Source organism: Oncorhynchus masou, chromosome 17 (genome assembly GCF_036934945.1).
Source record: "Oncorhynchus masou masou isolate Uvic2021 chromosome 17, UVic_Omas_1.1, whole genome shotgun sequence".
Lineage (NCBI taxonomy): Eukaryota > Metazoa > Chordata > Actinopteri > Salmoniformes > Salmonidae > Oncorhynchus > Oncorhynchus masou.
This window is the reverse complement of record NC_088228.1, coordinates 12,526,316-12,541,568: the sequence shown is the minus strand read 5'-3', so window position 1 is coordinate 12,541,568 and position 15,253 is coordinate 12,526,316. Positions and strand designations below refer to the sequence as shown.

At 41.5% G+C, this 15,253-nt stretch overlaps 1 protein-coding gene and 1 long non-coding RNA gene across 2 annotated transcripts; one reads left to right on the top strand and one right to left on the bottom strand.

Moving 5' to 3' along the window:
- Positions 1–691: 691 nt before the first annotated feature.
- On the bottom strand, positions 692–2,322 carry LOC135558158 (cytochrome b-c1 complex subunit 6, mitochondrial-like). Its single transcript, XM_064991891.1, has 4 exons — positions 2,174–2,322; positions 1,545–1,604; positions 1,232–1,393; positions 692–1,070 (listed from the first exon to the last, which is right to left on the bottom strand). The coding sequence occupies exons 1-4, from the start codon at positions 2,219–2,221 to the stop codon at positions 1,038–1,040; spliced, it is 303 nt and encodes a 100-aa protein (XP_064847963.1). The 5' UTR covers positions 2,222–2,322; the 3' UTR covers positions 692–1,037.
- Positions 2,323–2,485: 163 nt separating this feature from the next.
- LOC135558157 (uncharacterized) lies at positions 2,486–15,253 on the top strand. The gene is made up of 3 exons (XR_010458317.1): positions 2,486–2,558; positions 13,627–13,925; positions 14,666–15,253. It is a non-coding gene; the product is annotated as an uncharacterized LOC135558157 (long non-coding RNA).

The following is a 15,253-nucleotide window of genomic DNA, read 5'->3' as shown; positions in this document are numbered from 1 at the left end:
TTAAGCACCAGCTGTCAGAGCACCTCACAGATCACTGCACCTGTACACAGCCCATCTGTAAATAGCCCATCCAACTTCCTCATCCCCAGACTGGATTTATCTTGCTCCTTTGCACCTCAGTATCTCTACTTGCACATTCATCTTCTGCACATCTACCATTCAGTGTTTAATTGCTATATTGTAATTACTTTGCCACCATGGCCTATTTATTGCCTTACCTCCCTTATCTTACCTCATTTGCACACGGTATATAGACATTTTCTGTATTATTGACTTTGTTTATTCCATGTGTAACTGTGTCGAACTGCTGTGCTTTATCTTGGCCAGGTCGCAGTTGTAAATGAGAACTTGTTCTCAACTAGCCTACCTGGTTAAATAAAGGTGAAATAAAAGTAAATAAAGTGTAGTCAAACCAAGCACTGACTGAATCATGAGCCAGGTTTCCAGTGTCATGCAACCTCTGCAAGCCAGAGGTGACTGGAATCAGAGGTGTTTGAAACCAACGGACTGAAATGTGAAAACTTCAGTCTTCACAGGAAGTAATTGCTTGTAGAGTTTTCCCAACTAATTCTGACACTCGTCGTCACCCTGGGCCAGAGATGGTGACGTAGGGACACCACACTAATCTTCTCTGGAGCAACACATTCATGTATAAACGTACGGTTTGAAGAAGTAAAGGGGACACAGGGTCTGCAGTGCTTGGAATTTTAATGCAGTAAAACTCCTGAGTGGTTAGTCACCTGGCCAGTCTTCATTTACTGGCCACAAAGATCTGAGAAGTTTGCATCTATCACCAATACAAGCAGCAGGTTGGCCATATACAGTCTAAAATGTACATATGTGTAATGGCTCAGGTTGCTGGTGTATACAGAACTGTATTTTGTCCAGAAAAAAACTAACAAGATCTAATTTATTAACATTCATGGGTAAAACACAGGCTCTGGTCTCAAGCCTTCTCTGACACTACACATCTGTAGTATTTATAACAGATTCCACAGCTGCAATAAACTACTGGAATTGACGGAGAATGGAGAAGTTCATTTGACGTTGTGGAAGAGCTTGTGCGCAACCTGTGAGAAAAAAGGAGAAATAACTAGTTCAATATGATAATGTATTGTAATTTACAGATTATTACCCCCAAAAATAAATTGATCACATGTAAGCTTGACATTTTCCTGCATGCAGTAAGTAGTGTGTGCGCTCACAGGGTTCCTAAAAAAAAAACACTTACACAGTGGTCCCGTGCATGTAGGAAGTCGAAGAGTTCCTCTGTGCATTCCTCCTGTGTGTGTGATCTTGAGCCCACTCGGGCCGTGCAGGCCTCCAGCCTCTCCCTTGTGTGGGTGCAGTGCTCTGACGCCTCACACTTTGCCCGTATTGTTTCTAAGGGATCCTGGGAGAGACCAACACAGCTGCAGATGACTCATTAAAAAAAACAGTACCTCTAAATGTACAGAAAAAAAGTCAGGGAATCTTAATGTGTGTGTTCATATTCAAATATTAGTCAAAGGACAGTGTGGTAAATGTAAATTCAACTGTCTTACCACCATGTCTTCTTCCTCCTCTTCCTCCTCTCCTTCCTCCTCTGCCGGTGCCTCTTCCTCCTGGTCAGTGACAACATTAGTGGGGTGCAACATACACCTTGCATATAAACATTTAACAATTATCAATTATTAATTCTACAAAAGCCATTTCTGTTCTACACAATAAGATTCCATCTGACAGGACTAACTTTCTGAATGAGATCTATAGGAAGTGAATGAGTTGATCTATTGTAAAAACAAAGAACAATATCAGGTTATGGGTTGAATAGCTTTCCATATAAATATATAACTCATCAACTTGATTTATTCAAATGATCTAAAACTAGGTTTTCAAACCTAGGTTGAAATTTTAACTAAAACTAATTTGTTTCTAAATATAAAATCCAGGTGTAAATAACAAGTGGTAACGACGTTACAGCAATCTCAATCATCCATGTTAATTAAACGAGGGGTGTCCAGAGCTAGCTGCCAAGGACGCACGCCTGGCTAGCAATGCATTTAGCAAGTTACTGTGTGCAGCTACCGTTAGCTAGCGAACTGATAGCATTAGGGTTGCATAACTTGTTATATTGGTAGGATTCGCAGAGAAAACTACATTGCAATAGGAAGATTTTGATATTGTGCAATACCTCATCATCAGGCTCCCCATTCATTATCATTTTGTTTTCGAAAACCATGATTTTAGTCCTAAAATTGGCAAGGACAACACCGGCAGAAGACACACGACCTAACTTTAGATCACCAGCTTTGATTTGGAGGACGTGTTACGTCACACGCAGGAAATAGCCTGCGAGAAAGTTCGCCGGAAGAATGTTTCTTTTCGTTCACTAGATGGCAGCCCTCCAACCATCTCCATGCGCTGGGGGAACCAATGTTCTGATATATTCTGCCCGATGGCAAGACGGGTTGGAAACAGTGTCGTACACCAACATGGCAGCGTCCATGGACACGAGAATATGGTTTAGAAAAATTGAAGATCTACCGTGTCTAACGGAATCGCGTGAAAGCAAAATTGTACGTATAACGTGTAGACTGGTTTAAGCAACAACAAAAAATTCCACAAAACAAGTTCGCGAAAAAAAAATCTAGCACCCGTTCACTTTGTGTGAGGAGGGTAATTTTTCGCGCACAATTGTATACCTTCATATTTTAATCATCACCGGTGATGGAGTCAACAGAGTGAGAACTGCTTATTTACTGGCAACAAGGATGTTACCAAGTTAGTCTCTAAATTAGCCTAGGGTATGGGTCCTGGATCTGCACTATCGTCTAGGATTTATGTGCATTCTCTGTAATACACTAGGGACCGGCTTGGACATAAACCATACATTTTTTGACCTTTATTTAACTAGACAAGTCAGTTAAGATAATTCTTATTTACAATGATGGCCAAACCCGGAAGACGCTGGGCCAATTATGCGCCGCCCTAAACCATCCTCCATTCAGGTTGAAAAGGCATAATTCCCTTCCTTAACTATATTTTAATGGCGAGCCACCGAAAACACACAAAAAAGTGAATATCTGTACTGTCTTAATAAAAATAAAAAAATCCCCCACCATTTTCTGTTTATGGACAGTTTGGGATGTTGCACACGCGGTGCAGATCTAGTGCTCACTATCTAAAAGGCACTACATGGTCAAGCCGCCGTCTGCTTTGGCTGTGCAGCCTCTGCAAAATCATGGCATTCATGCTTCGCGGAGCAGTGCAGAGCTGTTGTCAAGGAAGTGAGTTTGTTAATACTTGGGACCTCCCATCGCCGCCTTCTCTCAGCCAATCATGTCAATGCGGAGCTATATAGAGCTACAGTTTATGGATCCCTCCGCATTGCTACAGAATTTCAGAGGCGCACAGCGATGTGGAATGGAGCTCCATTTGACCTCTGCATGCCTCCAGAGACTCCGCATTTGTGTCACACAACTCGTAGATCAAGCATAAATTGGCTTTAAACTTAACATTAAAAGATCTGCATTATTTGGCTGCATTGCCATTCCGACATCTGCATTGTCCATGTGGCATTTAAGTTGATACTGCTTCTGCAGAAGTCCGGGCAGAGCAGTCCAGATTAGTTGTAGAGGAAACAGCGGTGTGTGGGTAAAATCATTGAGGAAGCCATATTGCAACCTATGTGTCTAGACATCAGGACTGCGATTACTCACCACAGACTAGCAGAATCCTCTTTTTCTTTTCATGACTCTGACGAGCCTGACAAGAAAGATACGCTGCTTCCTCGGGAACAGGCCCCGATCCCCGTGATCTGCGTGAAGAGGAGGCGAAGAAAGGGGCCGAAGGTCCGGCTGCCTTCTGAGAATCCGCAGGCGATCGAATAAACCCCCACTTCCCTCCATTCTGCTTGCAAATGTGCAATCTTTGGACAATAAAATTGACGAGTTACGCAAAAGATTAAACTACCAACTAGACATTAAAAACTGTAACATCTTATGCTTCACGGAGTCGTGGCTGAACGACGACAACATCATCATACAGCTGTCTGGTTATACGATGTACCGGCAGGATAGAACAGAGGCGTCTGGTAAGACGAGGGGCGGCGGTCTATGTATTTTTGTGAACAACAGCTGGTGCACGATATCTAAGGAAGTCTCGAGCTATTGCTCACCTGAGGTAGAGTATCTTGTGATAAGCTGTAGACCACACTACCTACCGAGAGAGTTTTCATCTGCATTCTTTGTAGCTGTTTACATACCACCACAGTCAGAAGCTGGCACTAAGATGGCATTGAATGAGCTTTATTCAGCCATAAGCAAACAAGAAAATGCTCACCCAGAGGCGGCGCTCCTAGTCGAGGACTTTAATGCAGGGAAACTTAAATCCGTTTCTACCAAATTTCTATCTGCGTATTAAATGTGCAACCAGAGGGAAAAGGACTGGACCACCTATATTCCACACACAGAGACGCATACAAAGCTCTCCCTCACCCTCCATTTGGCAAATCTGACCATAATTCTATCCTGATTCCTGCTTACAAGTAAGAATTAAAGCAGGAAGCACCAGTGACTATGTCAATAAAAAAGTGGTCAGATTAAGCAGATGTTAAGCTACAGGACTGCTTTGCACAGACTGGAATATGTTCTGGGATTCCTCCGATGGCATTGAGGAGGATACCACATCAGTCATTGGCTTCATCAATAAGTACATAGATGACATCGTCCCCACAGTGACCATACGTACATACCCCAACCAGAAGCCATGGATTACAGGCAGGATCCCCACTGAGCTAAAGGCTAGAGCTGCCGTTTTCAAGGAGCGGGACTCTAACCCGGATCTTATAAGAAATCCCACTATTGTTACAAAATTTGAAAGGTGCACATTGATGTGGTACTTAGCTCAATTAGGCCTCACAATTGCGTCACCATCCATACGGCGGCGCCTCCGATCACATTTTCGGTTCGAGCATAAATTGGCTCTTGCTAGCTAGTTACAAGAGGATGCCATGGTTATCTTCCTCATTGTATTCTGTTAACAAACCTTGTATATGTAGAGTTATTCCTGTAAATATTTAGTCAAATTCTGTGGAAATTGTTAAAGGTCATCTTTGTGCATTGGGTATACATTTTAAAGTGAAAAATCTGAGTCAGCATAATTCCGTTACCATGGAAATGGCCCTACACTGAACTCGTGTCAAAGGCGGAAAATTGTTTGCCACGGTAATCACTTTTTTTGCACATAAAAGAGTAATAAAAAGACAAACATTACAAAGGAAGGGTGAACTTGCCAAAGCACAAAGTTTGATCTTTGTGGAAAAAATTTGACTCCCCAGTTATGGTTGATTTGTCACACCTGGGCAGAAGGTGCACTCAGGGCTTGTGTTGCATTGTGGATCATTCAGAAATATATTTCTCGAATTACAATAGTTACAAATTGGTTCCTAGTCTCTCCCCCCAGCACCCATACAGGATCTAAAATAGATACAGTGCCTTGCGAAAGTATTCAGCCCCCTTGAACTTTGTGACCTTTTGCCACATTTCAGGCTTCAAACATAAAGATATAAAACTGTATTTTTTTGTGAAGAATCAACAACAAGTGGGACACAATCATGAAGTGGAACGACATTTATTGGATATTTCAAACTTTTTTAACAAATCAAAAACTGAAAAATTGGGTATGCAAAATTATTCAGCCCCTTTACTTTCAGTGCAGCAAACTCTCTCCAGAAGTTCAGTGAGGATCTGAATGATCCAATGTTGACCTAAATGACTAATGATGATAAATACAATCAACCTGTGTGTAATCAAGTCTCTGTATAAATGCACCTGCACTGTGATAGTCTCAGAGGTCCGTTAAAAGCACAGAGAGCATCATGAAGAACAAGGAACACACCAGGCAGGTCCGAGATACTGTTGTGAAGAAGTTTAAAGCCGGATTTGGATACCAAAAGATTTCCCAAGCTTTAAACATCCCAAGGAGCACTGTGCAAGCGATAATATTGAAATGGAAGGAGTATCAGACCACTGCAAATCTACCTAGACCTGGCCGTCCCTCTAAACTTTCAGCTCATACAAGGAGAAGACTGATCAGAGATGCAGCCAAGAGGCCCATGATCACTCTGGATGAACTGCAGAGATCTACAGCTGAGGTGGGAGACTGTCCATAGGACAACAATCAGTCGTATATTGCACAAATCTGGCCTTTATGGAAGAGTGGCAAGAAGAAAGCCATTCCTTAAAGATATCCATAAAAAGTGTTGTTTAAAGTTTGCCACAAGCCACATGGGAGACACACCAAACGTGGAAGAAGGTGCTCTGGTCAGATGAAACCAAAATTGAACTTTTTGGCAACAATGCATAAAATTATGTTTGGCTTAAAAGCAACACAGCTCATCACACTGAACACACCATCCCCACTGTCAAACATGGTGGTGGCAGCATCATGGTTTGGGCCTGCTTTTCTTCAGCAGGGACAGGGAAGATGGTTAAAATTGATGGGAAGATGGATGGAGCCAAATACAGGACCATTCTGGAAGAAAACCTGATGGAGTCTGCAAAAGACCTGAGACTGGGACAGAGATTTGTCTTCCAACAAGACAATGATCCAAAACATAAAGCAAAATCTACAATGGAATGGTTAAAAAATAAACATATCCAGGTGTTAGAATGGCCAAGTCAAAGTCCAGACCTGAATCCAATCGAGAATCTGTGGAAAGAACTGAAAACTGCTGTTCACAAATGCTCTCCATCAAACCTGACTGAGCTCGAGCTGTTTTGCAAGGAGGAATGGGAAAAAATGTCAGTCCTTAGATGTGCAAAACTGATAGAGACATACCCCAAGCGACTTACAGCTGTAATCGCAGCAAAAGGTGGCGCTACAAAGTATTAACTTAAGGGGGCTGAATAATTTTGCATGCCCAATTTTTCAGTTTTTGATTTGTTAAAAAAGTTTGAAATATCCAATAAATGTTGTTCCACTTCATGATTGTGTCCCACTTGTTGTTGATTCTTCACAAAAAATACAGTTTTATATCTTTATGTTTGAAGCCTGAAATGTGGCAAAAGGTCGCAAAGTTCAAGGGGGCCGAATACTTTCGCAAGGCACTGTACATACTGCATAGGCTACGTTTACACATACGGGCCAATTCTGATCTTTTTTTCACACTAATTGTTCTTTTCACCAATCACATCAGATCTTTTCACATTACAGCTTTTTCAGAGCTGATCTGATTGGAACAAAAAGGTGAATAAAAGATCAGGAAGGGCTGCCTTTTTAAACACAGCCCATAGAACCTTAGCATTGATTGGTACATCATGTACCTTTCCTAAGATGTAGAGACTTTGTCAGACAGCCAGTTGGAGAAGAAGATCTGGAGAGATGGCAGGCAGCTGGTTTTCCTTCCCACGATAACCCTTCATCACTCAAGTCTGTTGGTGCCAGTCAAGATATGGCTCCTCCTCACCCCAGCACCAATATCAAGTGCCCCCCCCCAGTGAAGACATCTCCAGATTCCGGCCTTCCAGGTGAGATTTGCAACACTTCTGTTACAGACACGAGAGAAGAAAATGCTGAAATCTGGGCTTCAGTCTGTTTCATCACCACAATTTACTGTAGCTACATATCTCTGTATTGTGATATTATTTGATGCCAATTTGAATGGTTCTAAGTGCCCTCCAAGCTCATCACTAAGCTCAAGGCCCTGGGTCTGAACCCCTCCCTGTGCAACTGGGTCCTGGCAGGCAGACCCTAGGTCATGAAGGTAGGCAACAACGCCTCCGCCACGCTGATCCTCAACATGGGGGCCCCACAAGGGTGCGTGAACAGCCCCCTCCTGTACTCCCTGTTCACCCACGACTTGCCACGCCCGTGTCCAACTCAATCATCAAGTTTGCTGACTACACAAAAGTGGTAGGCCTGATTACCAACAATGACGAGACAGTCTACAGGGAGGAGGTGAGGGCCCAGGCGGCTTTGGTACATTTTTTTCAAAATTAAATGATTAACCTGTCATCATTAATATATTTTATTTACGCCGTATGACAACATCATAGTGAGTGGGAGGGGAACGTTAGGACTATTCTAAGGGCCTGTGACTGACAGGGGCCCTAAAAAATTATGTACATTTTTTTTCAAAATTAAATGATTAACCTGTCATCATTAATATATTTTAGTGACTTGGTGTTTTACAGTGTTTTTTAGTGACAAATCAAAACTAATGGTACATTTTGGACAGAATCATTTTCTATGTTCCAGAACACAGTATTTTTTTTGGACAGAATCAAAGTGACTTGGAACTGGGTTCCAGAACACAGAGAGACAGAATCTGATTGGACACTATGTTCCAGAACACAGTGTTTTTACTGCTATGGACAACATCATAAGTGACTTGGACACTATGTTCCAGAACACAGTATTTTTACTGCTATGGACAGAATCATAAGTGAGTGTTCCAGAACACAGTGTGTTTACTGTATGGACAGAATTGTGACTTGGACACTATGTTCCAGAACACAGTATTTTTACTGCTATGGACAACATCATAAGTGACTTGGACACTATGTTCCAGAACACAGTGTTTTTACTGACTATGGACAGAAACATCATAAGTGACTTGGACACTATGTTCCAGAACACAGTGTTTTTACTGCTATGGACAACATCATAAGTGACTTGGACACTATGTTCCAGAACACAGTATTTTTACTGCTATGGACAACATCATAAGTGACTTGGACACTATGTTCCAGAACACAGTGTTTTTACTGCTATGGACAACATCATAAGTGACTTGGACACTATGTTCCAGAACACAGTATTTTTACTGCTATGGACAGAATCATAAGTGACTTGGACACTATGTTCCAGAACACAGTGTTTTTACTGCTATGGACAGAATCATAAGTGACTTGGACACTGGGTTCCAGAACACAGTGTTTTTTTTACTGCTATGAACACACTGCTATGGACAACATCATAGTGACTTGGTGACTTGGACAGAATCATAAGTGACTTGGGTTCCAGAACACAGTGTTTTTACTGCTATGGACAGAATCATAAGTGACTTGGACACTATGTTCCAGAACACAGTATTTTTACTGCTATGGACAGAATCATAAGTGACTTGGACGCTGGGTTCCAGAACACAGTGTTTTTACTGCTATGGACAGAATCATAAGTGACTTGGACACTATGTTCCAGAACACAGTGTTTTTACTGCTATGGACAGAATCATAAGTGACTTGGACACTGGGTTCCAGAACACAGTGTTTTTACTGCTATGGACAGAATCATAAGTGACTTGGACACTGGGTTCCAGAACACAGTGTTTTTACTGCTATGGACAGAATCATAAGTGACTTGGACACTATGTTCCAGAACACAGTGTTTTTACTGCTATGGACAGAATCATAAGTGACTTGGACTCTAGGTTCCAGAACACTGTGTTTTTACTGCTATGGACAGAATCATAAGTGACTTGGACACTGGGTTCCAGAACACAGTGTTTTTACTGCTATGGACAGAATCATAAGTGACTTGGACACTGGGTTCCAGAACACAGTGTTTTTACTGCTATGGACAGAATCATAAGTGACTTGGACACTGGGTTCCAGAACACAGTGTTTTTACTGCTATGGACAGAATCATAAGTGACTTGGACACTAGGTTCCAGAACACAGTGTTTTTACTGCTATGGACAGAATCATAAGTGACTTGGACAAATCATAAGTGACTTGACACTGGGTTCCAGAACACAGTGTTTTTACTGCTATGGACAGAATCATAAGTGACTTGGACACTGGGTTCCAGAACACAGTGTTTTTACTGCTATGGACAGAATCATAAGTGACTTGGACACTATGGACAGAATCATAAGTGACTTGGACACTGGGTTCCAGAACACAGTGTTTTTACTGCTATGGACAGAATCATAAGTGACTTGGACACTGGGTTCCAGAACACAGTGTTTTTACTGCTATGGACAGAATCATAAGTGACTTGGACACTGGGTTCCAGAACACAGTGTTTTTTCTATGGACAGAACACAGTTGTGCTATTTTGCTGTTTTTACTGCTATGGACAGAATCATAAGTGACTTGGACACTATGTTCCAGAACACAGTGTTTTTACTGCTATGGACAGAATCATAAGTGACTTGGACACTATGTTCCAGAACACAGTGTTTTTACTGCTATGGACAGAATCATAAGTGACTTGGACACTATGTTCCAGAACACAGTGTTTTTACTGCTATGGACAGAATCATAAGTGACTTGGACACTATGTTCCAGAACACAGTGTTTTTACTGCTATGGACAGAATCATAAGTGACTTGGACACTATGTTCCAGAACACAGTGTTTTTACTGCTATGGACAGAATCATGTTCCAGAACACAGTGTTTTTACTGCTATGGACAGAATCATAAGTGACTTGGACACTATGTTCCAGAACACAGTGTTTTTACTGCTATGGACAGAATCATAAGTGACTTGGACACTATGTTCCAGAACACAGTGTTTTTACTGCTATGGACAGAATCATAAGTGACTTGGACACTAGGTTCCAGAACACAGTGTTTTTACTGCTATGGACAGAATCATAAGTGACTTGGACACTATGTTCCAGAACACAGTATTTTTACTGCTATGGACAGAATCATAAGTGACTTGGACACTATGTTCCAGAACACAGTATTTTTACTGCTATGGACAGAATCATAAGTGACTTGGACACTGGGTTCCACACCACTGCAGAAATTGTAGAATGATTTTGTGCTGTACTGAAAGTCGGGCAGATTAGTGAGGATAAAGTCCCTTCTGTGTGCCAACCACTGATCATGAAGTATTCCAGAGATCTGACACCTGAGTTTCAAAATGAAGACACCTGAACACTATATATGCTGCCACTTTCCCCCCTAACTTGTCCCCTCTTGGTCTCCTGAATGCAATTTGTAAGATGCAGCTGCAAAGCATTTTTGGAGAAGTGTGCATTGCTTTACATATATTTTGCACACTGCCTGTGACTGTTGCTGGTGGCGAGAGCTTTCAGTAAGATAAAACTACTAAACTATTTGAGGTCCACTATGTCCCAGGACAGGCTTTGCAGTCTTGCCATGCTGTCCATTGAAAGTCAGTTAGCTAGAAAGCTGGACTTCAAAGACTTGATCAGTGACTTTGCTAGCAAGAAGGCTCAGCGCTGGGCTCTTGGTGAGTAAGGCTGAGCAAGGACCAGTGATAACTGTTTAATGGTATGGCTATGGATATTGGATCACTATACACATGATGCCCACAGGCTGAGAACAGACTGAGAACAAGATAAATCTCAAAGCAATGGCTGGATTGCTGTAAAATTTGTTGTGCACAATCAAGACCCCAAGTGGAAGAAACCTATTGATTTGGTGACCTCTTGACCTTTCCTCTAGCGCCACCATCAGGCCTTTCCATTTCCATTTTTACAGCTGCTTATTTTCTAGTTTGTATGTGTACTTAGTTAAAAAATCTGCTGCTGATTTTATTATTTTGTTTGTTATTTAATTCTATAGATGATCATGTACATTTATTTTAATTGAAGAGGTTAATGTATATTTAAGTTAAATTTATTTTAAGTTATTCAATAATGTTAAGAGAATTTTCCATTCAAGAATTATTCCATTAAAATGACATTTTACTGTAAGAGATGGTCTTTAGCACATTTCTAATAGAGGGCATCAGTCCTGCATCAAATAGTGAATTCCACTGTATGCAGAATGTTGCATGCATGTCTGCACAGTGTTATATTATCACAGCTCACTGTCAGTAAATGTTGTACAGTAAATATTGGACTACAAGAGAGTTGCAAGCCTGCAAAGGTAGAGTTATTTAAAGCTTTGAATGGGTTGATTGGGTTCTGGAGGTGTGTGGTTACAGCAATTGCGCTGGGTTGATGTGGCCTGTGGTGGTGGGGCACAATGTGATATCTTTTCATATGGGGCCCAAAATCCCTGGCAGGGCCCCTGCCTGGCGAAGTGGTGCCAGGAAAACAGCCTCTCCCTCAACGTCAACAAAACGAAGGAGCTGATCGTGGACAACAGGAGACGGCAGAGAGAGCACGCCCCCATTTACATCAAGGGGGGTCAACAGCTTCAAGTTCCTCGGCGTGCACATCATTGATGAACTGAAATGGTCCCTTCAAACAGTGTGGAGAAGCCGCAACAGTGCCTCTACAACCTCAGGCTGCAACCACAGGGCTCTCCAGAGCGTGGTACATTCAGCACAACACCTTATTAAGGACACACTGCATGCCCTCCAGGACATATGCAACACACAGTGTTGCAGGAAAGACAAGAAGATCATCAAGGACCTAAAGCCAACATAGACATGGCCTGTTCACCCTTCTACCGTCTAGAACTGGGATGGGCAAATGGCAAAATGTTATTTTGCGTGGAACTCAGTTGGCATCTCAACTTACTGTTAGAATAATATAATATAAAAAAAATGTCTAATTGACTGCTGAAGCACAACCACATTTATAAATTGCACCTTTTGTAGATTGGTAAATTAGTATAGCAGTCAGCTGTCTAAACTTGTAGTAAGCATGGTCAAATTTCCACAGTGGCTTGTGGATAGGCAGAACCACAAAGCACTGCGGTCCATCATGATGACATCCGTTTTTTTGTGGTCCCCACCCCCATCAATGTTGCCCATTCTTGATCTAGAAGTAGGAGACAGTAGAAGTGCATCAAAGCTCGGACAGACTAAGAAACAGCTTCTATCTCCAAGCCATCAGACTGTTACCACTAGCCGGCCTCCGTCCAGTACCCTGCCCTGAACCTAAGTCACTAGCCGGTTACCACCCGGTACTCTACCCTGCACTTTAGGCTGCTTTGCACTATATACATAGTCATTGAACACTGGTCACAATGTTTACATAATGTTTAACCCACTTTTTTTCAAGGCACACTTAACCATCATGGCTACCACAGCATTCTGCAGCGATAAGCCATCCCATCTGCTTTGCGCTTAGTGGGACTATGTCACAAGAATTTTCAATCCTAATAATAATAATTAACAATCAATAACCTTTGACCAATCCCTGAGGTTTGTAATACCCTGGGTTTAATAATAATTAGGCAAAGACTCAGCTTATGCAAAAGGTTTGTGCAGTTTATTCATGAGAGCGCTCTGTAGTCCATAATACAAAGACATTCATTTTATAAATCACTCCCTATTTACGCACATACCTTCACACAAACAGTAGATATCCTACGCACATACATACACACAAACAGTAGATGAGTTGTATCTTTCCCCATAGTTCTCACCACTGTTTATCACTACCAAGCCGACAGTTCCATTCCCCCGAGATTAGAGAAACCTTGAAAGGACTCCCTGTCCTATCATAAGTTTCTCAGAGTTCTAGCCAGGTCGGGTCAAACACAGTTGAATTGTTCTCTGCATGTTCTCAGACACACACACACACACACACACACATTTCTCTCCCTCACATGTCTCTACCAAACCTTATTGGACTTACGTTTAGGACTTTAATAATTCATTATACATGCTACATAAACTAATAATCACTAATAGTTATGTTTCAGGGTGGAATTATTTAATCATTACCTTTAAGCATATAATTCCTATCATTTTTTTTTCAACAGGACAATGACCCAACACACCTCCAGGCTGTGTAAGCTGCTATTTAAACAAGAAGGAAAGTGATGGAGTGCTGAATCGGATGACCTGGCCTCCACAATCACCCGTACTCAACCCAGTTGAGATGGTTTGGGATGAGTTGGACCACAGAGTGAATGAAAAGCAGCCAACAAGTGCTCAGTATATGTGGGAACTCCTTCAAGGCTGTAGGAAAAGCATTCCAGGTGAAGCTGGTGGAGAACAACATCTTCAAGAGGGCCAGGACGAAGGGGAGGCTGCCTCTGCTGCAGATAGAACACATCCTGTAAGTGTTAGGAGTTATTATTATTCATGTTATCTTTAAAAGAAATTAAATTTACAATATCTTCTGTGTTTTTTTTTCCTCATTTCTAAATATGTTTATGATTGTATTTATGTACAGTGCCTTCAGAAAGTAATCACACTCCTTGACATTTCCACATTTCGTTGTGTTACAGCCTGAATTTCGACTTAAATCGTCTTGAAAATCTATGGCAAGACATGAAAATGGCTGTCTAGCAATGATCAACAATCAACTTGACAGAGCTTGAAGAGTTTAAAAAAGGGTAATGGGCAAATATTGTACAACCCAGAAATGCAATTCTCTTAGAGACTTACCCAGAAAGACAAACAGCTGTAATCGCTGCCAAAGGTGATTCTAACATGTATTGTCTGGGGGTTAAATACTTATCCAATTAAGATATATTTGTGTTTTATTTTTCAGAAATCTTTAAAAAATGTTTGAATTTTTCTTTCTCTTTGACATTAGTATTTTAATTTTATGTAAAAATGCTTTTTGACAAATCAATTTGTAACAACAATATGAGAATACTTTCTGAAGGGACTGTATCTTTTAATGTTTTCTACAGTATGCATGGTCTAACTGTAAGTCACTCTGGGTAAGAGTGTCTGCTAAAATGTATGGCAGTATTGTATCTCAGCGGTCCTATTTTGATCATATGATATCTGATAATACTTGATCACATATCTCTCTTCCTGATCCTCTTCCACCTGGTATCGAGGCAGTTAGTCTGCGGGAAGAGGTCGTCTACTCCACCTGCTACCTGTCCCAGCTGCAGAACTAGTGTGTAGTGGAGCACGCCATGCACCTGGCCCGGGAGGAACATGGCATCAGCCTGCAGGTAGCTGACCTTCGACCCCTCACACACCTCTTTAAGGACACCTTCCACTTGGCTCCAGACCTCCACCTGGGACAGCTGGTCCTGCCCACCTCACCACTAACTTCGGGCCCATCTACATGTACAAGCTGCAGAGGTTAAACTAGAACTGATGGACATGGATTCACTTCAGTACCTTATCTTATTGATCCCTTTGGTTCGACCTGATTTCACCAGTTTTAAGTCATTTTTCAATGGACTTATGTATTTGTATGCAGTGCTACCTTTGACCTCTAGGTGTCAGTATTAGACAATTATACAAGTCCTAGCTCTCTGTATTGAAAACAGGGCTTGAAGTTACAAGACCCATAGATTAGCTTTAAATTATTTTGAGGATAAACTCAACCTACACTCGAAACATTGCCCTGTCAAATAAACAGAATGTTTATTTGTTTATAGATCATTATGCCCAGTCACTGAGGTTGAAATAAACCAA